The sequence below is a fragment of the Lepisma saccharinum genome, chromosome 1 (genome assembly GCF_977018435.1).
Source record: "Lepisma saccharinum chromosome 1, izLepSacc3.1, whole genome shotgun sequence".
NCBI lineage: Eukaryota > Metazoa > Arthropoda > Insecta > Zygentoma > Lepismatidae > Lepisma > Lepisma saccharinum.
The window spans coordinates 124,878,678-124,905,983 of NC_139229.1; the positions used below are offsets into that span (position 1 = coordinate 124,878,678).

The 27,306-nt window shown below is 37.9% G+C and overlaps 1 protein-coding gene across 1 annotated transcript in view; it reads right to left on the reverse strand.

Annotated features, from left to right (window-relative positions):
- Positions 1–8,434: 8,434 nt before the first annotated feature.
- Positions 8,435–27,306, reverse strand: part of CSN8 (COP9 signalosome subunit 8) — a 29,043-nt gene continuing 10,171 nt past the window's right edge. The window contains exons 3-4 of the mRNA XM_083138287.1: positions 21,230–21,408; positions 8,435–9,010 (exon numbers count right to left, since the gene is read on the reverse strand). Of these exons, the coding sequence (XP_082994413.1) occupies positions 8,760–9,010; positions 21,230–21,408 (430 nt within the window). The 3' untranslated portion in view covers positions 8,435–8,759. The remainder of the gene's footprint in view (positions 9,011–21,229; positions 21,409–27,306) is intronic.

Below are 27,306 nucleotides of genomic sequence, written 5' to 3' on the forward strand. Positions count from 1 at the left end.
TTCCTTTAATATGTCAGATTGTCTACAGATATCAGCCTTCAGTGCTTCAGACTGTTTACACATATCAGCCTGCAATGTTTCAGACTGTTTGCAGATATCAGCTTTCAGTGCTTCAGACTGTTTACACATATCAGCCTGCAATGTTTCAGACTGTTTGCAGATATCAGCTTTCAAGCTGGTAATGGAATCAGCTTGCTGTTTAATATAAGCCTGCAGTGTTTCAGACTGTTTGCTAATATCCTTGCTAATATCAGCCTGTAATTTTTCCATACTTTCGACTTGTTGCTTGCTAATCCCTTCAATCATGGCTTTTAATGCTTTGAACATATTTAATGGATCAGATGAACTATCCGTAGACCATAATTCACAATCTTTACAAACCAAATCGGTAGACTCGTGGCTTTCAGTTCGAATATCTAAGCCACAACATTCATAATGTAGAAGCTTTGTACATTTCTTGCATACAAATGTGGTTCTTTCTTTATCAATAGCCCGACAACAATCGGGAATATTAAGCTCTGAACTTGAAGCAAGATTTTTATTTGCGCTACGCAAATGTTTTCTTCCCATTTCGAATGAAGTAGTTCTGTGCTTTTCTACAAATATAAAAGTTTAGTGCTCTTGCACAATGACAATTGTCTTGCCCTTGTACACTACAAAATCGAGCCAACTATTAATATTAAGTTAATAATACTCAGCGGTGAACGATGAGACTCGGTGAAGTACACAGACTCCTCTCAGGTACAGGAATAGTGTTAGGCAAAGACAATATTCACAGCACAGAGAAATAAAACCACATTACTGCCGTATGTATAAACTGAAAGGTATTATTCTTTATTTATTGCAATTATAATGCAACTATACTTGAGACGAAGGCGAGGATTTCGCTTTGTCGATGAATTGACTCAATTAAAACGCATAAACTCAATGCGTGGCTATCGGCAAGCCTATGATCACATAGACCTAGCTTGCGCCCCGAACTACCACACCAAGAGATATGCAATGATAACTGAGCCAATATTTGCTGTTTAGCCTTTTATTTCCAAAGTAATCCTTAGACTAAGTTTATTATTTGACGTAGAATGGTTGCAGTATTGTGCATATCATCAATGCATGGCTATCGGCGTACCTATGATCACATAGGCCTAGCTTGCGCCCCGAACTACCATACCAAGATGTATGCACAACACCGAGGAGTTCTTTTTAAGTTTAAAAGCTTCGTCAATCCGTGGCGAAAAAGTGTGATGATTCTTAAGCGATATCCTCGCTTTTATACTATTTTCGAGAACACAGATTGAAGTACAGATGAATCATTCACTATCTACAAAAGGATACTATCAACAAAACTGATATCTATACATCTTTAGAAATACAAATTCGTATAGTGCACTCTTACAAACATGAAGATACATTAAACTACTCATAACAGAGCATAAAATACAATAAACATTAAACAAAAGATATATATATATATATATATATATATATATATATATATATATATATTACAAACAGGGTGCAATATTACATATAATAACAAAGAAATTACGCTTTCTTTTACAAAAATAAATACATTAGTGACATATCTTCTACTGGTGACGTCACATAAAAATGTGGATCATATCATAGTTTCAAGAAGGTACTACACTGATATCTAGGTAAATCAAAACCTAAAGGCAAAATTTGTGTTTTCGCAGGAATAAACGAAGACTGGGTGTGTCTGACGTCACCACGTGTGTATACTTGGAGTAACGTGGAAGTAGGAGTATCCATCACTGCCCCATTCAGTCGAGTGTTGCGAAGCAAAAAGGTCACACGTATGGACGCACCAATCCACGAATGCACCATCGAGGAACAGCGCTTTCTGTGGTCGGAGGGAGTAAAACCAGCAGACATCCACCGTCGGCTGTGAGTGCAGTATGGAGCAAGCACCATGATTCAACGAAAGGTGTATGAGTGGATGGACCTCTTTAAAGCGGGACGCACAAGTGTAACGGACGAAAGTCGAAGTGAATGCCCAAAAACATCCAGCACAGAAGAAAACGTCCAATCATAATTGCATATGTGCGAATTACTCATTCGTGGCAAACTGAATAATGCTTTCTAAAAAAATTTCTTAAAAAAATATCTTAAGAAACATCTAAAAACTGTTTACTTACGTATTAGCGAGTATTTTGTTGTTGGAGCAACGTTTCGGGGTTCCTACAGCCCCCTTCTTCAGGCTTCACTTGGCACTAGTATATCCTACGTGCCGCGTCACTTTTTTAAAAACAAGGATTGAGTTAAAAGGTACCATTTGAAAAAAATATTAAAAAATCATGCCTAAGCCTTGGTAAAAAGCTTCTCAAACCCAGTTTTACTCCCGTTAAGAATCCCCGAAGACTTTAAAAAACTTCTCAAAACTTCCAGTTTTTAACAGTTTTAGGTTTTAGGTTTTATTTATAAGAAGTCTTTAGGAGATTCTCTTCTCTAGACTTCAGAAAGTTCCTTCACAGGGGAACATCTTTATCTGTACCTTCACTACCCATGTTGCAACCTTCAATTTATACAGAAATCTGTGACTTTTATGTCATTATGCAAATTCCCTCCACATCTGTGTCAAAGGTTAAGAGCTCCCAAGTTTTGGGAACGAAGGGGTGTTTTATTGTTTCGACCTGGAAGTGGAATGTACGGTAGGCACTATGATTTTGAATATTGTCCATCTTTTCTTGGGCAATATAAATATCTGTATCATCAAATGTAGTATGGAGTGTGTAGTAAGGGATGATTTCAGTAGCAGCCAATTAACAATTCAAGCGATATTTTAAAATTTATAGTAAAGATGTAGTATTGTGTGATATTTCTAAACTTTATGTAACTTAATGACCCTCTCTCATCCCACACATAATTCACCTTCCTTTAACACTGATAAACTTTTGAAAAATGGATTTGTTTTACAAAGGCCCTCTGATTACCCGTGAGCCCCCCTCCCCCCCACTGGAGATCAATTCTGGCTACGGGCCTGCACACAGTGCAACATTATGTTGGACACCTTAAAAAGGTGGATTGTTCAGTACTGTGAACATGTCAGTTTTCTAATAGACATATTTTTTAAAAAAAACTAAGAGAGTTCAGAGAACTTTAATGAAATTTATTCCAAAGCAGAAAAACTACGTGGAGACTGCGAGGGGGTACCCCCAAAAAAAACTGAATAACGCTGCTGCGCTGGGCGGAGCTTCCGTAGAATGAATTGTTCCCGCTAGGCAAGCGTCGAGCAACTCGTTGTGAGTTCAGTGCACCCAGTTGTTTCGCCGGGGAAGGTTGTCTCTGGTCACGGTGATTTTTTTTCGTAAAAGCAGTTTCGCTCGCACCTCGTTTTTTGTGATGGCCGATGTAAAAGAACAGCGTGCGGCTGTAAAATTTTGTTTCCTGCTCGGGAAAAATGCCGCAGAAACAGTTGTGATGTTGAACACAGCTTACAAGGACAGCGCTATGGGGAAAACTCAAGTGTACGAGTGATTTTCTCGCTTCAAGAAAGGTGACATGTCGATTGATGACAAACCCCGTTCTGGACGTCCGTCAACTTCCAGAACGGACGAAAATGTCAATAAAATTCGTGAACTTGTGCTCGAAGACTGACGACGGACCATTGAAGAGCTGGGGAAGTTATCTGTACTATCTTGGAGCTTGGTTCAGCAAATTTTAACGGAAGATTTGGGAATGAGAAGGGTCGCTGCAAAATTTGTGCCTCGGAATCTGAGTGACAGCAAAAAGAGTGTCGAGTGGAAACATGCACGCCTTGCTTTGAAAGAAGAGCTGCAAAGCCCAAGTTTTTGGGCAGAAAGGTAAAAAACAGCTAGACTCTCTTGCCCAACGCCCGTTACTCACCTGACCTCGCTCCGTGCAACTTTTTTTGTTTCCCCAAATGAAGAGAGACATGAAGGGACAGCGATTTGACGACGTAGAAGAGGTGAAGAATAAAACTAGGAAGGAGCTGTTAGCCATCACAACAGATGAGTTTAAAAAATGTTTCCAAGAATGGAATCACAGATTGGACAAATGTATTAAGTGCCATGGAAAATACTTTGTAGGTGATAAGGTTGTTTTGTTAAAAAAAAAAAAATGCATGGCTTTTAAAAAACAATTCCGGTTTCTTTTGGGTACACCCTCGTATAAAGAAGAAATGAAGATACCTAGAATACCCAGCCATCAAATCGGTAGGAAGAATGCACCAGTAGAGAGCACAAATGAGTATCACAAGATAAACCTCTATCGTCCATTTTCGGACCATTTTATAGCAGATATGAACTCTTGTTTCTCTAAACACAGTAAACACATTGCACAACTTGTTCCAAAAATGTGAAATGGCTATCCCTCATTCACTGGACCAGTGTGTCAAAATGTTTGACGGCCTGGTTGATATTTTTTACATTTTCAAATCTGAATGACAAATGTGGCAAATAAAGTGGCAAACTGTAATTGAAAAGCCAGGGACTGCATTACATAGGCAGTAGAAAATTTGTGACAAACTTTTTTTTTTATACCAAAATATACACAAATTGTTAGTGATCTTGACTACACTGCAAGTTCAACTGCAACACCCTAGAGGATGTTTTTAACATTCAAGATGTTGAAATCATGGCTTCAAAATTCCACGGGAGATACTCGACTAATGGACCCCGAGCTGTTAGGTGTACACAGGAATATTAAAATAACACCGATGATATTTTCAATTTTGTAGCAAGGAAGAAAATACTAATTCTAAAAGTGTAATTCTTTTGAAAGTGGAGCTGGGAATAGTTTTTTTAAATCATTTTCTGCTAATTTTATATAGAGAAAGTAGAAGTTCGTAGGTTTACCTAATTTAATAAAGTTGTGGCCTTTCAGGTGGTGGCAGATTGGATTTCAATAACCTGATTATACCTAGGATTGCTATACATCCCGGATTTTCAAGGACAGTCCCGGTATCCCTAATAGTTTCTTCGGAACCCACAAATGTCCTGGAATCGGGTGGGAGAGAGGATATGATTAAGACTATACTTTTCTGAACTTTATTTCTATTTAAATGTGTTGCTGTAAATTCAGTGGCGCCACGTGCAGTTCACATACAGGTGTTCACAATAAAATTTTTATACTCAATGGAGATTTACTCTTCTCCCTTGTAACTTCATCAATTGAAAAAGTGAGAATAACAATTCAACTTATTTTCAACAATTTCCCCAAAAAATCACACTATATTTGAAGTAATACAAGATTTTTTTCTTCAATTAACACCCTTTTAATTACGTAATTTACAATTACTAATGGCTAGTGCAAACTAATTAGTATAACATGCAATCTCAGGTATGTACAACACAAGATTACCATACTCCGCAATCTACTTTCTATTACACCGACCATATGTTAACCAACGATATTCATTCAGCACTGAAAGCACGTGCATTGTTAGCGGGACAGAGGGGAGAATGCATCCAGTTCAGAAAAAATGTATTTTGTGTATTAAGATATTTGGGAATCATACAAAATCACCCCCTCCACAATAACGTGCCTGCGATGCTTATGATTGAAGTGTCAGTCAATGCGACATTGCTCATATTCCTTCTTCCCTCGAGTTTCGTATTTTTCCTCCTAGCATTATTTTGCCATGGATCAGAGAGATTGATTTTCGACCATTTAAAGCAAGGGTTCCCAAATTTCTTTGCTCCCTGGTGCCCTTAGTGTTTCAAGATTTTTCATGGCACCCTGAATGTAGCCCGCTCTAACATTTGCAACGCTCAGTTACTTGTAAGGTTCCTTGCCTTAAATTAAAAATTAGACAAATTCAGAAACATTTCGTATGTAAAAATGTACTAAAGCACATATTTGAAACATTCATAGCATTGACTAACAATTCATTGAAAATATTGGAACATTTCGCACATAACTTTGCTGGTGCCCAGCCCACCTCTCCCCACCAACAAGCTTCCAGCAGTGTTGTGTAGGTGTATAATTTTAAAAACAACATTTGTTATATGTATGAAAAGTTACAATCGTAATATTTATAAATAGAATACATTATGATCTGACTGTCCATTCTGCTAAGTGTGTGTGTGATCCTACCAGTCAGAATTCAACAAAGAGTTTTGAGTTTTGAATTCACTTCATCCACAGGAAGGCTAATCGGGACTGGACCTACAGCTTGAGGTGGGATCCGAACCACTTGAGCCTCCACCGGGTATCGAACCGGGGACTCATTCATTGCAAAGTGCCGACGTTACCACTATGCCAACGGGGAGCTCTGAATTCAACAAAGAACAGCAACACATTTTATTTTATTTGTGAACCCAACTGCAACATTATTCTTTGTGTTGAAGTTAAGACACACGAAATTGGATAAGGAGTGAATTGCATATTCTGCACCAGATGATTTTAGCTCCGATTCTAAATTCCAGTGAAGGCACAAAGGGGATGTGGAGGTAGAGCCCCACATATTATTAATCTAAACCATTTTTGGAAGTGAAGTGATACAGCACAATCGTCTGGCCACCTTTACCTTTCCAGATGCCCATCTAATAAGAGGTTGGGTGAACCCCAAAGCCACTTTATGCAGGGACAAGGTCGAAATAATACTCACTTCACCCACGACACAAATAGAAACTGGGTGTCCAATATGGCATTCAGATATCCTACCAACTGGACCACAGCAGCTCCTTCCATATCGTACCATTGATTTTCATAGGTTTTCTGACAGAAAAATGAATGGCAACAGTGAATTTGTGCCACATGGCTGCATACTTACAGGATAAAAAATGCCCTTCCTCAAGGGATAGTGTACTAGCAAAACGTTGCAAAGAAAAGTTGTTCCCTTTGATGATCTCCCCCTCCCCTCCCTCAACCACTGGGTCAAAGTTTGTCAGTGTTGTAGAGCAACATGCTGTGTGTGTGTGTGTGTGTGTGTGTAAATAATAGGTAGTAACTACACAATGCTTAATAACCATGTTGTTTAAGTGTAGAATTTTTACAAGAAATGGAAGTTGTTTTTATCTTTTATATATATGTGTATGTGCCTTGCTTTTCCTACCAACCCTGTTCCCCTTTTTACTTGAATAAACATTTGTGAGAGTTCACATATGGAATAACCCATATTATGTATGTACACTTCTATGGGTGAACTTTGAAAACTCTCCACATTCCCCCATGGTACAATAAATGTTTCTATGCCGGTGCACTTCAGTACATGTTTTGGTGAGTCTCTTGAATCCTATATTCACATGTAAAACAATACTTCATTGGAATGGTAATATAATTAACCCATTCGCTTACCTAGTCATCGAATCGACGGCCTGACTGGACCGATTTTCATCACATAGTTTCTTTTTCATTCAATAGATGGCAGAGGTTGTATGATCTTTCAAATCTATGACGTGTATGTTTGTGCTGCTACGTTTTTCATACCATTTCAAGTTTGTTCAGTAATTTCTCATGTAAACAAACCTTCATTTGTTACGTCTTAAAACATGTTGCATAAGAATGATGTAGAAGATTCTGCAATTGAAAAGTTGGTTTTCGATAGCGATGAAGAGGAAAATGTGGATTTTGGAAGTGGACATGAACACGGGGGTTCAAATTTAAATGGTATGCGGATGGGTTAAGCTTTGTTTTCATATTGCAAACACTAAAGTTGCTGACCAAGGCAGTTAATTAAGATTTAAAAAACACTTTACATGTTAAGCTTCTATCCTCTATCAGGGCCTTTCTCAGACGATTTAGTTTAGTTCTTTGTCCGAGAAAAACCCTTACAGAGGGTAGAAACGTTACATGTAAAATGCTTTCTAAATCTTAATAAACTGTGGTCAGCAACTTTAGTGTTCCTTGGAATAAACAAAGAAAAAAATAATTTTAACACAAGGTTCTTTATTTCCAACTATTATTATTAAGAAAATTGGCAGATGAAATTGTAGAAAACTGAAGCATTTTTTAAATATTTTTGATCAAATGGAATAAACTTAAAACATAAATCAATAAAAACATTGTTGGAAAGTACTTACTTCCCATGTTCTATTTATTTGAGGTTTCATTATGTCTTTCTCACAAAATAGATTTATTGCACAAAAGAGCAAGCAAGGTGTGACTTTGGCAAGTTTGAACTTTGAACTAGTATTTGATTCCTTCAGTCACGAAATAATAAATTTAAATGTTTACACTTTAATTTTTCAGGAACTTAACACAAAGCAATCACAATAAAAGAGTAAAGAAAGAGAGAGAGTATTGTAGAGAAAGGGACTTTCACTCCTATAAATTAACACCAATTTATCACAGTCAGAAGCAAGTTGTGAATTATTTGTAGTTGTTTATGTGCTATGACTGGAAAGCTAGAACACCCAAATAAAAAAAAAAAATAATAATAAATAAAGTTGGAAACAAAATTTTTTGATAAAGTCTTGCAAAATATATCTATCTATCTTAAACAATTGGATGTTGATAAAATTGTTTTCAAATTTATTTTCATTCAATGAACAACAGTGAGTTGATCATATTAACTACCTTCACTCTAAAAATGGGACATATTTCAAATTTAGTTACAAATTTTGGCTCTCCATTCTCGCAGACTGGATAAATTGAAAATGTTCACAAAACTTAAAAATATTGCTCTAGTATTTCTCTAGCTGGGAATATACAATACTTGAAAATATTACATTGCTTCCAATATGGAACACATTTCACATCACAATTCTCAAACTTCTGTTAGTTCACCAAAATATCACTGTACTTTGAAGTTCACTGTATACACCTTTTGCTGTTTAATTCTCCAGGAACGACACAAACTCTGTTAACTTATGGAGCTGATCCTCACTGGAGGCTATTTGATAGTTATCTGTTGTCGGCCTATGAGGATAGATCATCCTAGCTGCAGCATCTACTCTCCATCCTTGGTCGGCTGCCCCTTGAATCGCTTGATCAGGCTCGAGGCCTACAAACATTGAAAAATCATCCAGGCTAATTGAAGAATAGGCTCTGGCAACTAGGTTGATGGCTCGCTTTCGAACAGATTCTGAAATAGAAAAGATATGTTGGAAAATATTACATAAAAATGATAATCATCTTAACCTCATGTTTCATAAAGCATCAGAAAACTACTGATTTCTAAATCTTGTAACCAAAAAATGTTAACCAATACAGTGGAAACTCAATCTTACGTTTTTCATGGGATCAAGCTGAAAAAACTTGATTAAATTCTGTTCACTATAACCCGAGATATTAATCAACAGGCAAAACTTTTCAGCCCACCCTTGTATGTGTTTTGAAATTTACTTTACAAAATTAAGCTGGACAGATTATACTTTTACATATGAGCAGTGGTGTAGCGCAGTTCTCTGTGGCCCCTTAGTGAAAAAAAATATCGAGATGATGGCAGTTAGCCAGTCCCCACCCCCGGTTGTTATAAAATAAATTAACTTTTACAGCAAATAACCTGTATTTCCCCTTTTTGTCATCAACTTAAGCTACATATCAGTGTAGTATTTTCTCAAAACTAAATCAGGGTGGTCTGTACCTCTGAAAATAACACTAATGATAAATATTTTCTCTTACTTCAACGCAGTGGCACAGTCAGGATTCTTTTTTGGAGGAGGGGGAGGCTTCATTTAGCCAAATATTTTGTTTGTGATCCTTATTTTTTAATATAAACATTAAAAAAAATGAGTTACATGTACACATATATTTTAAAAAAATAATCTTTGGTGAAATTTTTTTAAAATATGGTAAACACTCCTTTTTTTGACTTCAAGGTGGATGCACCTTGAACCCCAAAAACCACTCAAGCAAATTTATCATTTCAGTTATGAGGGGTTGACCTCTAGATTGTCGATGGTGACCTAACATCATAAGGTCAATTGCAATCTTCTATGAAGAAATAGCAGCGAACTCGAGTCTTGAGAGATAGATAATAAAGCAGCGATGGGACTTCAATCACTGAAAATTTGTCACTCAATGAATTGCAGATTGGAAGGACTGGACTCCCCCCCCCCCCAAATGGGCCCCAAGTGGACCTCAATATTATTATTCATAATTTTAACTATGCCATTTCTTTTCGATAGACCACTGATATTTTTTTTAGACTTTTTCATGAAACAAGAACCATTTTGTAAATAGATCATCAGTGCTTGAAGAGTGTGTGTGAGGGGTGGAGTGTAAATGACACAGGGGAATGCCATCCCACCAGCTAAGAAAATATTAATAAAGCATCTCCCTAGCTAGGATAATTTGCCTAAGCATCCTCCTCCACCTACTGCATTGTCTTCACCTTCATAAGAATATTTCCTTCTATCCCCTAACTCAAAAAAGCAAATTCGCAGGTAGTAATTTTTACTTTGAACACTGTATAGGCTGAATACCCTGCATGGTGGAATAGTGACCTAATGATAAAGGTATAACTGACCCTGGGTTCCACATCCTACTGAGTTTTTTTGGGCCACTTTGAAGTAAAACGTAAGAGGTGTGGACAATAAGGGAAGTTTATCTCGGATCTTATTTCAATTTCATATTGAGGCTTGGGGCCTCCTTAAAATATTTGGTGGGAAGTTAAATTTTAAATATCACGCAAATTTAACTATCACGCGTAAAACTAACATTACTGGTGGAAAAAAGATCATGAATTATCAAGTTTGTTTGTTTAGATATTGTGTAACAATAAGGCATCCACTGGTTGAACAACTGAATCTTTCTAGTGGATTCATACACTACACTACATTACATTTACAACAAACTGCGTAGCTATAAAGGTATCAGATGAGAGAATTTTCCTATCGATTGCCATCTAAGAGCAAGTAAGTTAATTCTGCACTTCACAGGAGACCCATACGTCAAGTTAGCTGGGCCCCTCTAGCTGAGACAATGCAGCACTGTTTCTTATCGCAGACATCGTCATATGATATGCTTCTGGGAACCAGGTTTCTGTTTGGCAAATCCATTTTTTAAATAAGACACACTATCTGTTGAATTTATGGGATTATATAAAATTTCAGGAGAACAGAGAGAGAACATTAGGGACCCTATACCTTACAGGGGCAGCCGCTACGCCACTGCATACGAGGGATAGTCAAATGAAAATGGGTCAGCCACCAAAAAATTTCACTGAAAATGTACTACCTCAAAAGTAATCTGTTAACAACATTTACCCCATGGGGAGACAAATTAGGAACAAGAAATAATGGCCAATATCCTTCCCTTGGCAACTACATCATATAAAATTATTTTGTATCATGGCATGACAAAGCTCTAAATTCAAAATAGAAACTGTAAGTGAAATAAGTTATAGTCAAGGGGTATATGTAATCCCGTGGGTTTTTGAATGAAGGAAATATATGACTACTGGTGATACGTTGCTAGTGTGGTACACAATCATGTACTACCAGGTGTTTTGCCTGCAATTGTGGCATATGGCCTGTGTGATGTCATAAATCCAAGATGGCTGCCACTTCATGAATTAACAAAGAAAATAGATCATAACTCCTTCAAGAGTAGTTTTTGACAAAATTTTATACGTATATTTTTGGTTCAGAATTGAAAAAGGAATAAAATTTATTCTCCGAGCAACAACAACAACGTCTGTGCAAATTTCCGCCATCTTCCAACTTGCATCATGAAATTGGAAAAATGTGGAGCGAACTGAGTGGATGAGGCATTCTCCGCTGTTGAATGCTGTATTTCCAGGCAATTAAAGGAACAGTTTGCATACCAAACAGAAATGCAGGATGTTATGGGACAGAATCCTCGCTACAAAATCATTCAGTTGTTAAAACAGGGCCAGTATTATTCCCGGCCTCCAACAGTGTAAGTATGCGGGAAGATTCTAAGAATATCTCCGTTTGATTGGCTGTTTCGAGTGCCTGCTGTAACTAGTAGGAAAGGCAACCCTGCAAGTGACCAATCACGTTGCCTATTTCCTCCATTGACACAACAGTTAGGTGAAAGAAGAGGTTTTGCACCGTAACCTACTAGTGCGCTAGTATAGAGAAGACCACTGCAAACTTGCCTGCAGTTTGAGTTTTGCGGTTGAGTTTTACGAGCACACTTTATGCACACATAGACTAATCGGGAGTTGACCTACAGTTTAAAGTGGGATCCGAATCATTATATGCCTCCAACGGACATCGAACCTATGGCCTCTTTGTTTCTACGCTTCGGGGAAAACCAAACCTTCCTTGGGAATCAGGAGCAGTTGCATTTATGAAGTTTGCACCAATAACGTCCTGCGGCGTAGAGAGAAGGTTCTCCAAGGACACTTCTGGGTTGTAATGATCACATTGAAAGTTAATGGGATTATTACAACACAGAAGTGTCCGTGACTGTACTACTCACAGACTACTGGAAGAACTTCCCAACCCAATGGAGAACACTGAAATGCATACGATGATATGGTGATGCAGTGCTTCAAAATATGATGAAGTTTTTACATTGGACTAAAAATATAACTTTTGTGTACAAATTGCATCTAAAACCAGTTATTTCATAAAATTATTATTAATAATTATGCATATTAGTTTATTATAAGCACCTAAAAGTTCTAAAATGGAGATTTTAAAGTCCTAAATCCCTCATTTCTAGCACCTAAAAATCTGTTCCCTACTTATTACACCAAATAAACTCTTCCCTTATAATTTCACATTTATGTAGTTGTCAGAGTATCAAGTTTATTTCTGTGTAAAGTAGTCCATTTTTTGCTTCTCAAATATTTACAGCAGAATTGCAATCAATTTTTCGTGATTTGCATAACTTGCAGGATAATTTAGAAATGAGAAAGTGTTGTATTGGTAAATAAACTCTAAATTTCGCTTCTAAGAGTTTATTTCACGTCATTTCGTGACAAAACATGGTAGGAAAATGTACCTTCCACCTTTCAAAAACATGAAAAATGAACTTAACAGTGTTTTATTCCACATTTCGTGTTTCCGTCAAAAACGAAACATGCATGCCTCTACTGATACCACATTACATATACCTAAAAAGGTAAAGTGAAAAAAAGGTAAAGTGCTCCCCTGTGCTTAGCAGCATGCCATTAACCCTTAGTACGCCGCTCGGTCTGACGAAAGTAAGCCCAGTGTCGCCGAGGCTTTGAGCGGGAAATTTGAATTTGTATACATAATGGAGAAAAATCGTAATAACTCTGGCACTATGGGACCAATCTACTTCAGATAACTTTTGTTTTGCAGGCAATACATCGGTGCATGCAACCATGTAAAATTTGGATGCTCCAACCGCGGGGGGTTTACGGGCAGGGGCTGCATCCCCCAAATTTCAATGAAAAAAACATAAAAATGTGAAGTTTGCCCCTTCTTCTCCAGCTACTTTGGGGAGAAAACCGGAACTTTTGCTTTTTTTTTCAAAGAATGGACCTTCCGCAACAGAATGAAACTTGATTCATGATCGTGGGTGCAATACAATTTGAATAATAAGGCAAAACGTAAAACTCTAGCGAATTTTAGCCAATTTGCATATTATTCATAAAATTGTTATAACTGACACTATGGGACCAATCTACTTCGGATAACTTTTGTTTTGCGGGCAGAACATCAGTGCATGCAACCATGTAAAATTTGGATGCCCCAACCGTGGGGGGGGGGGGTTACGGGCGGGGGCTGCATCCCCCAAATTTCAATGAAAAAATCATAAAAATATGGAGTTTGCCCCCTCTTCTCCAGCTACTTTGGGGAGAAAACCCAAACTTTTGCTTTTTTCGTTCGCACTTGCATCTTGTGTAGCTACTGTGAATCTATTTCTCCCTTTTGACTCGGCTCTTTGTGGAAATATGTCCGGAAGGAAACGATTGTGCGTTAGGGAAATCGATGAGCTGTTATATGATACGAAGTGTTTATGGTGAGGCGTTTGTTAGTCCTAACAGAGGAGGGAAGGGAGCCTTTGCAATCGTTTATTTTGTCTATACTTCTGGATAGACACATGCTTTAGACTCATGCTTCTGGCATGAAATCGTCAAGCTTCATTGCACTTCTAACATACAGGCAACAACACCAAACCTCATCCAATCCCCTCTCTCCTTGCCCTACCCCCCCCCCCCCACCACTACTTCAGCTGGATCAACAGGTCTAAACACAAAGAAGAATGTGTGCCTTATCAGTACTAAATCACAGCGTTGGAAGCTTGGAGGAAAACAGCATCGTAAATACCAAGCATTTATTGTGTCTGTCAACTGACCAGCGAACACCTGTTTGGGTGAGCCCAAACACGTGACAAGGAGGGGGGGGGGGATTTGGAATTTTCGAAACACGATTGCAAAACATGTTCCGAACGAACTGTCAGTGTTTCAACCTCACTATACAAATATAAGTGTGGCAAACCCTCTATAATTGTATCTAAAGCTGTTTGTAACATATGTGTTACAGCGGCTACAAGGGACATACTTTTTTTGTAACATATGTGTTACGGCGGCGAACTAAGGGTTAAGGCATATAGGGGGTGTGGGGGTAACGCCCCACACTTTCTTGATCCGGTCGTGAGTGGGGGTGATGTGATCAGCATCATGCCCCTAACTGCCTTTACCCCCCAGGGTTTCCCCCAGGTACCCATGTCATTCGACGCTGGGTGGGCGCTGGAGCCGCTTCCAACGTTAGAAAAGTTCCCGGATTTGAACCGGCCGGGGATCGAACCCGGGACCTTGAGCATGGTAGAGAGACGCGTTACCGACTGAGCCACCGTGCCCACCTACATTACATATATCTCCCCTCGACAATCACAGCAGCAATTCTCTTTGGCATGGACTTCACAAGTGTGCTCCTTAATAAGCAGGGGTGCCCACAGTGGGAGGATTCACGATGCACCTGCATCATGGGAATTTTTTTTTGGGAAGGGGCAAAAGTTTATAATTTTGCTACAAATTGTATATATATATCTTGACCCAAAAATGGGGAGAGGGTCGTTTTGTTTGACTTGATATTGATTTTTAGTTATGGTTATGTTGTTTTTCTACCTACCTGTGGGTGAATCAGTTTGGAAGGAGGAAGGCATGCTGTTCCCATTAATACAAGGATATACGACGCACAGTTTTAGAAGCGATATTGGGCGGAGTTACGGAGAGCGTGTCCTTGGCGACCAGCCAATAGCAGGAGTACAACGTTGTACAGTTAGGAAACTACGGCGAGCAAGTTAAGCGCCATGTTCTGTAATTTTTTTTGCACGCAAGAAGTTCTTTATAAAACTCGCCACTTTAAGGTTCATCATGGCATGGGACACGACATTATGAACCTGACTGTCCAAGTCCCATGCATTTCCGTTGCCTACAGCCCGAGATATCGTTTCTCAAAGAAACAAGGGAAACAGCGCATCTCTACACACACACAATGACCCTTTGTCCTCCTTCAGTGTTCCGTCTGTTTTTTTTTTATTTGCCACCTTCTTATGAACCCCTCTGACTTGTGTCTTGGTAAAGCTAAGGGTGTCAAATTCGGCTGAATATGAACAATGGCCCTTCATTGTCATGGGCATTTACGAACATTGCAAGTCTGAGTCACTTTCAGTTCAGCGTTTTCGTAACAGGGGCGGTGTAAGATAATTGTACTCGTACGCCACGAAGAACAGTTGTGAGATGCTTCAATATGGCCCTTATTGATTGATTAAATGTTGGTTTATTTTACTTCGCTTTTCTGCTACCTTTGGCTAATCGCAAAGATGAGGATGGATGATGATATTGATGAATGGACACTTACAAAACACCCATGCCTGGGCCGGGATACGAACTCGGGACTCCTGGCGTTGTAGCACGTAGTGAAGTCCAGCCCTTATGTTCGATAGTTATGTAATAGTGTGTGTTCTGCGAGTATTAATAATTTCGCGCCGGCCCCCGTGGTGGAGTGGTTAGCATATCGCGCTACGACGCCAGGGATCCTGGCTTCAAATCACGGCCTGGACATGGATTTTGTAAATGTCCATCCATCAATTTCATATATCATCACTCATTCCCATCTTCACAATTAGCCAAAAGTGACAGAAAAGTTCAATAAAATAAAGTAAATCAATTCAAAATTCATAATGTATCTCTTGAAACCTATTACAAATAGTACAGGCACCAAGGGTAAAATATTACGTTCACAAAACAGAAATCTAGTGTATTCTTGCTTCAAGGAATTGGTGTCGGAAGAAGTGCGTGCTGAAACAGTGTTTTCTCCGAGTCGAGAACTTACGGCTAAAACGTGTGCTGTCTGTGTGCATACTGCGTATTATAAAACAGGGTAAAGTATCTACCACATAAATCGGTGAACTCCTATTCAAATCTCCTGGGAACCATGCCAGAAAACAGAAACGAGAGTGATGATGATGGTCTTGCAGTTCCTCTATAATAAATACCTTCAAACTTCTTTCAGGTACGAGTTCCTCTTATATGCTGCAGTGATATGATATAATCCTGTATAGAATTCTTTACTATATATTTCATTGTACTTAAATATCACGTGCATGCATTATATATAAAAAGCTGAATATTGGACACGGTGAAATCTCTGCGTTTCCTTTCCGCTAGCAGTTGGTTTGGCAGCAGCGCAACAGCACTGGCTGCGTATTGGCTGAACTCATGTTCCTTCTAAAAGCGTACGCCACAGAGGCGTGGCGTGCATGTAGCTGGTGTTACCGCAGGTAACAGCAAAATGTAAAGAATTAAAAAGTTGTTTCAATAAAACGACAACATTGTTAAATACGTTAATGAACCCCGTTGCCGTCGAGTTGATATTGCCTAGGACATTTTTTCTGCAGCCGACAGAAACAAAGAGGGAGGCCATTCCGCTACCCTGAAGAGGCAACAAGGGAAAAGGTGGCGCCAATGCAAGGAAAGAGCGGGGAAGGACTTTATGGGGGTATTCATATACCTGTTAAGGGGCCCTGTTGCCGTTCAAACCCACCGGAGCAACCAGTGTTGTCACATCGGATTGGCAGAAAAGAGCTAAATCCCACCTAAATAGGAATACAATTTCTGTGAAGCAACTAGTGGTAGACTGCAGAGCCAAGGCTGGATTGAACTACAACTCAGACCAGTTAGGTAATAGACTAAAATATAGTTCCTTGGTGTGATTCGTGATTTGGAAAAACCTTCCTCCAAAATACTAAGTTGGCAACAGTAGTACGTACAGCTGGGTTTCCCTTCCACAAAGGAACGGAGTTCTGTCGTCTGCTCAGTGCTCACCACACAAACATCAAACTGACCCAAGAAAAGTGTGGTTCTTCTTCTTCCCCTTCGCATCTCATTGCAAAAAAACGAAGACAGATGAAGAATTGACAAGGGTCTACCACTATTCATTCGATTTTTGTGGTAACTGTCTCATGAGTGGTAGTTCTTTCTAGGAGTGTTTGTAGCTAAATCACTGTGCTGATTGCAAAACAAGAACGAAATGAACAAATATCTAGCTCGAAGAAATGTTTTCTTTACCGAAAGAAGGGGGGGGGTTGTAATAACGTCTAGCAGGCATAAATGTCGTACTGATAGCCGGTAACACTTTTTAAAAAGTCACGCCACACCACTGGTACGCCATATAGTCAAGCAGACAAACTGTTAAGAATACGGTTCAGTACACTAACTATGGCAGTGAACCTGACCAGTTTTGTAAATTTTATGTTAGCAAACATGAAAGTAAGCTGTGATTTTTCTTTCTTCAGTCTTTTAATTTCAACTGCAATGAAAGGTTTCAAATGTCATACGCCTTTCGATTGTTGGCATATCAGCCAGGGGTAAACAACGTCTGGTGTTTTCTTTTGTGATAGTTCCGAGTCGGCTTGGAACTTCCGAGATCCAGACATCAGTTTTAGTGTTGACTGGATAATTGTAAAATACTGTCAGTTTTCATTGTTCATTATGTAAATTGAAAAGGATAAAAGTCTTACAAGGCAGTTCAAATACAGGTGTATGGAGTACATGTGTAATATTACCATTCATTCCCAGGATAAGTGGGATGGTATTCAATTTGAAGTCTTCTGCCCATTGCACCGTGGGTTCAACCTGTTCCGGCAAACAAACAATCAGCTGTACTGAACGAATGCTGTGCACCATTATTTACAGAATCTATAGTTTTGATCGAAGCATCAAAGTTTAAAATCACAATGAGTGTTATAAGCAGGGAACGGATTTATATGTAGTAAAAATGTTCAAGTTCTAAAAAAATTACTTTTTTAATAATACAAGACACTGCACGACCTACATAAAATACAGTACGCCTACATTGACATTAATTGCAAAACAACACAAAATGTGTTTTAATTTTCTGTTTCCAAAACAATGAATAACAAAATAAAGTGTTCCAATTTCCTTCTGTTCTCTCTTAAAATGGATTTATATTGACTAAAACTGTGTTCAATATCGAAAGAAGTAATGGGAGTGTATTTCAAATTTTTCAGTTAATCGCAAGAAATTCACTCAACTCTTTTGGATACACAGGGTCATGTAGTTGTTGCACGGATATGAAGTATATGTTGAGAAATGTTCTCAAATATAGAAATATAACTAAAATGTGTAAAATATGAGCCAAAAACCTAATATATGTAAAAATATGGAAAATAAAAATGGAATTTTTCGAATCTACATGCCATGATGCACAAAGATAGGTAATACAAAATATAACTGATTTCAGCTTCATACATAAATATGTATTTACATATAAATTCGTTCCCTGGTTATAAGAATCATTCAAAACAGACTACGTTCATTCATGGCTGAGGAGTGGTTAATCTAATGTCTACCTTAATTCCATCCCGTGAGTCCGATATTTTAAAAGTCGTGCAAAATGAGGAAACTATCAATAACTTTGCTGAAACAACTATGCAACGTCAGATGATGTCATCATTTATGTAAAATGTTATCTCAATCAATGTCAAAGTAATATATAATATACATGTACATGTCTAAATTGTAAACAATAACTAAACATATATTGCTTAAATATGTAGGTATTATTGTTCTGCAAATTTTGTTCCAAAATAATTTGAGTAAAAAATCCAGCACATGGGGACCGGGGGGAATGTTCTACCTTTGGGGTGGGGGGGGGATTGCATCATAGGCCTTGGTGCGATGGGCACCCCTGTTACTAAGAATACATATTTTACCTGAAATATAGCTAAGAAGACAGAATATCTATAAATATAAAATTAATGTTTTATAATCCCAAGTTAACTCGGGCTACACAAACATGCATGAAAAATATTAATTTTTTGTGAACATAATATAAGAAAATTTATTTTTACAAAAAGTTTATAATGTACTGCCTCTAAATATTGTATATATGAAATGAAAGTTTAAACAATTCAGTTCACTCACTTATAAACATTATGTATATACATACATGTATATACAATGAACAAATTTTATTATTCCGAGTATACTCGAAGTAATGAAGGATATACACTTTTATCATAATAATAAACGCAAACATAATATCTTGCCTTTAAACGTTGATATGTTTTTAAAATCATACAAATTGCAGTTCTGATTTTGAAATTATTAGACATTAAATAGGTACAATGTGGTGAACTCTGAAGGGGGAAGCTACACATAACGGAACACTGCAAACTAGGCAGAAGTAACGTGATTCACTGCCAATCTTCTTGCCTTTGGGATCTCTCACTCTGCTACACATTTCAAGCATCAAGCTGAGTTAGGTGCTGTTTCCAAGTGGACATTTACTGTACTTTGCGGCAAAGAGCATCTCAAGAGTCTGTATGGGATAAAAAAAAATGGAACGAGAAAAAGTTGTTTCGCATGTTTAAATTCAGTTCTCAGTTCAGTGCTCAGTCTTCCAATAATTAGAGTTCACTTATGGAAATTTACATTACATTTTTTTTAAAAAAATAACAAGTGCAGTACATGTTTTGTGTCATGTGTATCATTGAATCACAATAATAAATATGCTATTATAAATTTTGCACTGTTGCTAGCCGAATTTTAAAATCCATGTATTACGAGGGGCGTACTATAATGATTTACAATTTTTTTTTTCAGATCCCATGGTCCACCATTCGAGGAGTGAGGACTGGCATATGAAGTCTAGTCTACAGATTGCAGGCAGCAGTGTCCAAACAGGATTCCCGGTGTTCACACAGCAGCACATTCCGTACATCATTGTCAGCAGACTATTGGACAACATGGAAAGCGACTATAATGGCCAGCGTTGGACAAGTTGGTTTCTATGGTGAGAGGGTGTGACCACAGCAGAGATTTACAGACGATTGGTGGCAGTGTGTGTGTGGAATGCACCTTCACGGAAAACCGTTTGCAATTGGGTGGAAGGCTGGAAAACAGGATGCAGGTGAACAGAAAAAGGGACAAGTTCTGGAAGGAAAGTGACTGTGACAACACCAACAAACATTACACGGGTTGAGCAAGTCATTCTTGAGAACAGGTGCATCACGTTTTCTGAAATGGAGGTTCACCACACACTGCCACTAATCGTCTGTAAATCTCTGCTGTGATCACACCCTCTCTCCACAGAAACCAACTTGTCCAACGCTGACCATTATAGTCGCTTTCCATGTTGTCCAATAGTCCACTGACAATGATGTACGGAATATGCTGCTGTGTGAACACCGGGAATCCTTTTTGGGCACTGCTGCCTGCAATCTGTAGACTAGACTCGTAGCTTCATATGCTAGTCCTCACTTCTCGAATGGTGGACCATGTGACCTGAAAATTAATAAAGTGTAAATCATTATAGTACGCCCCTCGCAGAATGAATTGCATAGTTATATGTGGCGTTACCAATAGAGCCTTCTTCAGGAAGGCCCCTCTTTAGCAAGTATTAATTACTTTTAATATGTTAATTAATAAATTAGATATTATAAGGTCACATTTCAAAATGTATAGCTTTATCATAGTTGGATTCATGACATTCTTAGCTCGTATTTGCAAACACACAAAAAAAGTGCTGGCTCCTGAGAAAAAGCAGGTGGCACCTGAATTATTTTCAGTTTTGACTACCCCTGGTCATGGGTAATTTGAAACTATCATGGATATATGACATAGTAGGAGGTGAGGACGGCCTCCAACTTTTAAATGTGTAGTTAATGGATTTTAAAATCATCACAGTTCTTATCTTTATTTCTCTTGCTGGAACATAAATATTGCAACCTATGGATGAACTCTTGTTCAGGCAAAAGAATAATGTTCCAGAATACTCAATTTTTTTTTAAAGCAACTTTATTACAATATAAAAGTTACAGATAACATGCACTTAAAAATACTTATATATAAGATACAATATAAGAAAAAAGTATAAAAATACAATACCTAAAAGTGCTTCCATTATATATGCTACATTTTCTGACCAACCAGCAGCATGTAGAGCAGCATATGTTCCTGGAAAATCTCGCAGCCACATTTTCTGACCAACCTCCCATATTTGGTTAAGTTCTGCTTGATCTTTTATATTCTGAGGTATTCTCTTCCACAAAAACCTAGCATTACACCTGAAAGAAATATATTTTCACATAGAAAGTATGCCTAAAATGATGCTTTGGTGACATGAAAATCAAAACATTTACTAAAACATTTCACTAAAAGATACATTGATGAGAAGTAAGACAAAGGAAGAAGTAGTCGGCAATAATGAAGCAAGTAAGACTTGCAATGTCAGATGAGAAAAACAAAAGGATTGATATTTCATAGATGATGTTCTGGATTTCCACATTGCAAATTTAATTGATTTTTTTGTTTAATTTCAATTGGACCAATACTTCATTAATAAAAGTTATAGCATCTGGGACAGAGATGGTAGTGTCTCACTGCTAGGTTTGTTCCCAGGTGACTGTAGTTACAAATTTTCCCAACAGTTTCTCAGCAGAGAGCACAGCAGATGACTCAAGGCAAGAAACACCCACGAGTGTCGCCAGATGGGAGAAACTGGAACTACAGTCGCCCCCAGAAACAAACAAAACACACACACATTACCATGTCCATCCCAGACACTGTTACCTTTGTTAATGAAGGCAGTTGTCCCTTGTAATTAGAAATAGCAATTAAATTTGCAGTGCGGAACTACAGAACACCACCTACACAATATTAAAACCACGCTTACTGCACCCACCATGAAAAGGATAGACACTGAAATACAATATCTAAATAATAATTAACGCCATACAGAACTGAAATTCTTTGGCCAGGGCAGGAAATTTTACAAATTCTTATGTTAGGAATGGTGTGTGTTCACTATAAGGCGTTAATAAATAAATATTTTCCAAAAAATCAAGAAAGAAAATGTTCAAGGTTTTAAGATGAAAAAATATCAACTTCTATGTGCTATTTCTTTCTGAAGTAAAAAAAACTTTTCATTTTCTGAAAACAAAACAGATGTTTCCATAAACAATCTCAAACTCATTCCATAAACAATCTCAAACTCATAGTGCACAAAAACTACGAGAATTAAGCACTTTAAAACAGGACTATTTTAAATCTTTCCAACTGTTTGGGATCCTGAAAAAGTGGGAAGTAATTTACCACAGTTGAGGTGGAAAATATATTTGCACTTCATAAGAGCAAACCAATAAGTGAAAATTAAGGTAGAAAATTTCCCATGGAATGGGAATCCCTTTATATTTTCCCTACATTTTGTGTTTATATGTGTGTGAAGAGGTGCAGTACAACTGAAGTATTGACTTCATTCCTATTTCACACTGCAGCAAATTCATGCCCTCCCCCTCATTATTACTTACATGTATGTGTGTGTGTGTGTGTCTGCATAATCTTCTTTTTCTCTATTGTGAATGGAAGGATCTTAACTTAGATTTATGTCACTAATTAATTTCAAGTCCTTCATGCATGATGTACTCAAGAAAAGTAAAGTACTAAATAACTGAGGAGCCTCCAGTGTACATATATTTTATGATTGCTGTCTTCAGGAAGGAGTTGAGAATTTTTTGAATCATCTGCAGCAGGCTTCTGTGACAGAATTGCTTGTTCATCATTCTTCAACATCAGTGTTCTAAGTTCAGATTCTGGGTAAGGCATTGATGTATCATTATATCGTATTAAGAGGTTAAATGCATACGTTGCACACTTTATTTCAATTCAATCAAAATGCTCACTAATACTAGAAAAATAGAAAGAGTTCTATGTTATGGATTTATCCTTGTGTTGTACGTGTAAGTTGATTATTAAGCCTGATAGTTTACTAAAAATAAAATTAATAAATGTGTTTCGACTTCCATGTATTTCTTATGGAGAATGAAAACACTTACTCTTGAACTAAAACTTTTTCACTAATCAGGGCTTTTGGCACTTTTCGTAACAGCCATTTCTCCTTCACCCCTTCTTCATGTTCATGTGGTTTGCGTAGTTATATTAAATATCATATTGCTAGAGTACGTAAGTTTACTTCCACAAGTACCCATATAAAATTCTGTCTCTCTCATTCAGCTCCTTGTGGTCAGTGAAGAAAACTGTACCTCTTGGCCGTAACTCTAGAACTCTCAAGGGGTACATGAGCTCTTTGAACCCAAAGGCTCTATTTTCTTTCCTAGAAATGTGATTTATGTAGACTTACTTCATGGGGATATTTGTATTTGTACTTTTGTTACTATTTTTCCGCTCCTTTGGCTAATTGTGATGATGAGGAAGACTAATGATTAGATGAAATCAATAAACGGACACTCACAAAAGTAATAACCACGTCCAGACCATGATTCCAACCTAGAATTTCCAGTGGCAAGTCCAAAAGGTGACCACTTAACATGTCACTGATGTAAAATTGTTTAATTGTAAAACAATTTGATGTAATTGTTCTTAAAAACATTCTGCATATTTTTCATTTGAAAAAAATTCTGAATGAAAATCATGTTCCACTTGTGGCCAATTGTGATGGGTGATTTTAATGCACAAGTGGGAAGAGACAGGACAGGGTATATGGAAATACTTAGAGTGGATGGATGGGGACAGAGAAATGAGGAGAGAAGGAGGCTACTCAACTTTTGTAAGATAAACGCACTGTTAGTAGATAATAACTGGTTTTAAGAAGAAATATGACAGCATAAGATTACAAGATACAGATGAAATAATGAACAAAAGTCTGTAATAGAATACATATTGGTAAACAAGGAAGTAAAGAAGATAATGAACAACATTAAAGTAATACCCAGTGAGAATTTAGACAGTGATCACAGGTTACTAGTAGGAGATGTGAGGGGATTGAAAATAAAAGATAGAAGGGAGGAGCAAGACAGAAGGATAAGTGTGTGGAAATTGAAGCATAAGATGATAAAAGAGAAATGTAAAGAAATTTTGCAAACTAAAATGCCAAGAGATGAACCCAAACGAGTAGAAACAGAATGGATAAGATTTAAAACAGAATTAGTAGAGGCAGCGGAAAAGGTATGTAGAAAGACTAGTAGAGGCAGCCGAAAAAGTATGTGGAAGGACAATCAAGAAACAACAAAAAAAGAAGAAAGAAACACCATGGTGGAACGAAAGAACTAGAGAGGCAGTGAAAAACAAAAATGATGCATTTAAATAATGGTTTAAGAATAATGGAAGTAACAGACTTGAACATAAGAGAGGTACCGTATGCATTTAGAAAAAGCAGATCAACAGCAAATCTGATATTCACCATAAGGCAATTACAGGAAAGGCATTATGAGAATGGAAATTATTTGATTATGGCATTCCTAGATATTTATTTATTTATTGAGAAAATTTCAGATACAGCACGTAGCCATTTTACAGTGAAATCAGTAACAATGAAAATAACAAAAATAAAAATAACAAAATAAGACAAAATATTAATATATATAAGTCAAGATAGCACAATTAAATATTATTTAGCAACATATCTTCTGATGGTTGACCGAAAGGCATATTCTGTGGAAAATACATCAGCACTTGAGGGAGGTCGTTATATTGAGTGGGAAGTCTGTGGAAGAGCGATCTTTTTTGAATTTCCAGTCTTGGCTTTTTTGTGTAAAATAGATTTGTGTTGCGTGTTGAGCGCATAGGCACTCGAAAGTGGAATTCCTGGAGGAGTGTGTTGCAACGGATTTTGCCATTGACAATTTTGTAAAGATACCTAAAATCGTTCAGTAAACGGCGCTGATAGGGAGTCTGTAGGTTTAGAAAGGCCAGGAGATGTGGTGTTGGAAAGTTGCGTAATGAGGGAACCCTGTAACGAACTATAGCCAGGAAAAAGTTAAGAACAGAATCAATTCTGGATAGCTGAGTGGGACATGCCATGGACCAGACGGGAGAGCAGTATTCTATTATTGGGGAGATGAATGATTTATAGTACAAGGTGAGGGCTGAGATGTCACTAATTTCGGTGAAACGGTAGAGTAAACCTAAGAGACGCATAGCCTTTTTTGTCGTGCCTGTAATATGTTCTTCAAATGTGAGCTTTTGGTCGAAAACAATGCCTAGGTCTTTATGAGAGGATACTGCTTTGATGTTATTGCCAAAGATGGAGTAAGATGACTTTAACAGGTTCTTTTTGAGAGAGATGGTGAGAGTAGTACATTTTTCAGGATTTAAAGTAAGTTTCCATGTCAGGCACCATGAAAAAAACGTTGTTATGTCATTCTGGAGAAGATGAGCATCGTTGGAAGTGGAGATTTCTCTGAAGATCTTACAGTCATCTGCGAAGAGAAGGTAATTACTAGAGGCGGCTGTGAGATGGTCGGTAAGGTCATCGACGAATAATATGAACAATAGGGGTCCTAGAACACTGCCCTGTGGTACTTTAGAAAGGACGGGAAGAAAGTTAGATAGAGTTCCTGGAAGGACTACACGTTGTTGGCGATCGCTAAGGTAATCTGTGAGCAAGTTAAGAAAGTTACCATGAATGTTGAATCTATTGCATTATTTATGAATCAAAAGACGATGACTGACAGTATCGAAAGCTTTGGCTAGATCAAAATATATAACGTCCAGTTGTGAATTGTTTGAAATACATTTCATAGCATGTGAGAGAAAAACAGACAGGTTCGTAAGACAGGAACTACCAGAAAGAAAACCATGTTGATTTGAGCTAAGGTACGGAGAAACAAATTTATATAGCCTGTCTTTGATGATTTTTTCACAAATGATGGACAGAGGAGAGAGTAACTAGATTGGCCTATAGGAAGAAGCACGGTTTTTGTTGCCATTTTTGTGAATGGGAGTGATGTTAGCTTGCTTCCAAGCGTGAGGAAAGATGCCCTCCGAGAAACATCTATTCAGAAGAATGCAGAGGGGATAAGAAAGGGATTCCCCAGTTTTCTTCAGGAACATGGTGGTGATATTGTCCGGCGCTAGGCCACGGTGAGCTGGGAGAGACGACAATAGACCAAAGATTTGGAAGGCTCTAAGAGAGAAAGGAGTAGAGGAAGAAATAGTGTGTAGAGTGCAGAGCACATACAAGGCCAACCAGAGCTGTGTGAAGACACCAGTGGGAAGAACGGAGTGGTTCAGTATAAGTAATGGACTAAAACAGGAAAGTGCTCTTTCCCCACTGCTCTTCACAATTACAATGGATGTAATTAACAAAGAGGTCGGGAAGAAGATAGGAGAGGAAGAGATGAAGACCCTGTTTTTCACTGAATGACCTAGTAATATGGGAAAACAGTGAAGGAGAAGTACAGAGACAGCTTGATAGTTGGCATGAGGAAATCAGATGAGCAGGAATGAAATTCAGCTCCGAAAAGAGTGAGCTGCTAATAACAAGAAACAGAACCAGAAATGTACATAGAAGAGAGATGGACATGGAAGAGTTGGGGCTAGTGGAGAGTTTCAAATATCTAGGAAGCATAATTTAGAGAAGTGGAAGAATAGATGAGGAGATAAACGGAAGAGGACAAATGGGAGATGGACTCTATCAAAGCATTCAAAGAGTAATATGGAACAGAGACGTACATATGAAATGCAAGAAGGTAATATACAACACATATTATGTACCAATAATTATGTATGAAGCAGAGTCGTGGACAATGCCAGAGAGAGACACAAGAAAGATGCAGGCAGTGGAGATGAAATTTTTAACGAGTTCATTGGGGAAGACTAGGAGGGATAGAATAAGGAATGAGGAGAGCTGACAGAAAGCGAGAGTTGTGAAGCTCCAGGACAGAATAGATCAGGCACAGATGAGATGGTTTGGACACATGAAGAGGATGATTGCAGAAAGACTGCCTGTAAGAGTGTATAATGCACAAGGAGTGAGAATAAAGCCAATGGGGAGACCAAAATGTCAGCGGGAAAAGCAGATAGTAGAGAGTGTTAGGAGGAGAGGACAAGTTGGAAACACCGTGGAAAGAGAGGAATGGTGGAAGGCCAGAAGAAAATGGAGAGGCTTGACTTCTATGCTGACTCAGTAAGAGGCAGGAAATGGTGAAGAATGATGAGTGAAATAT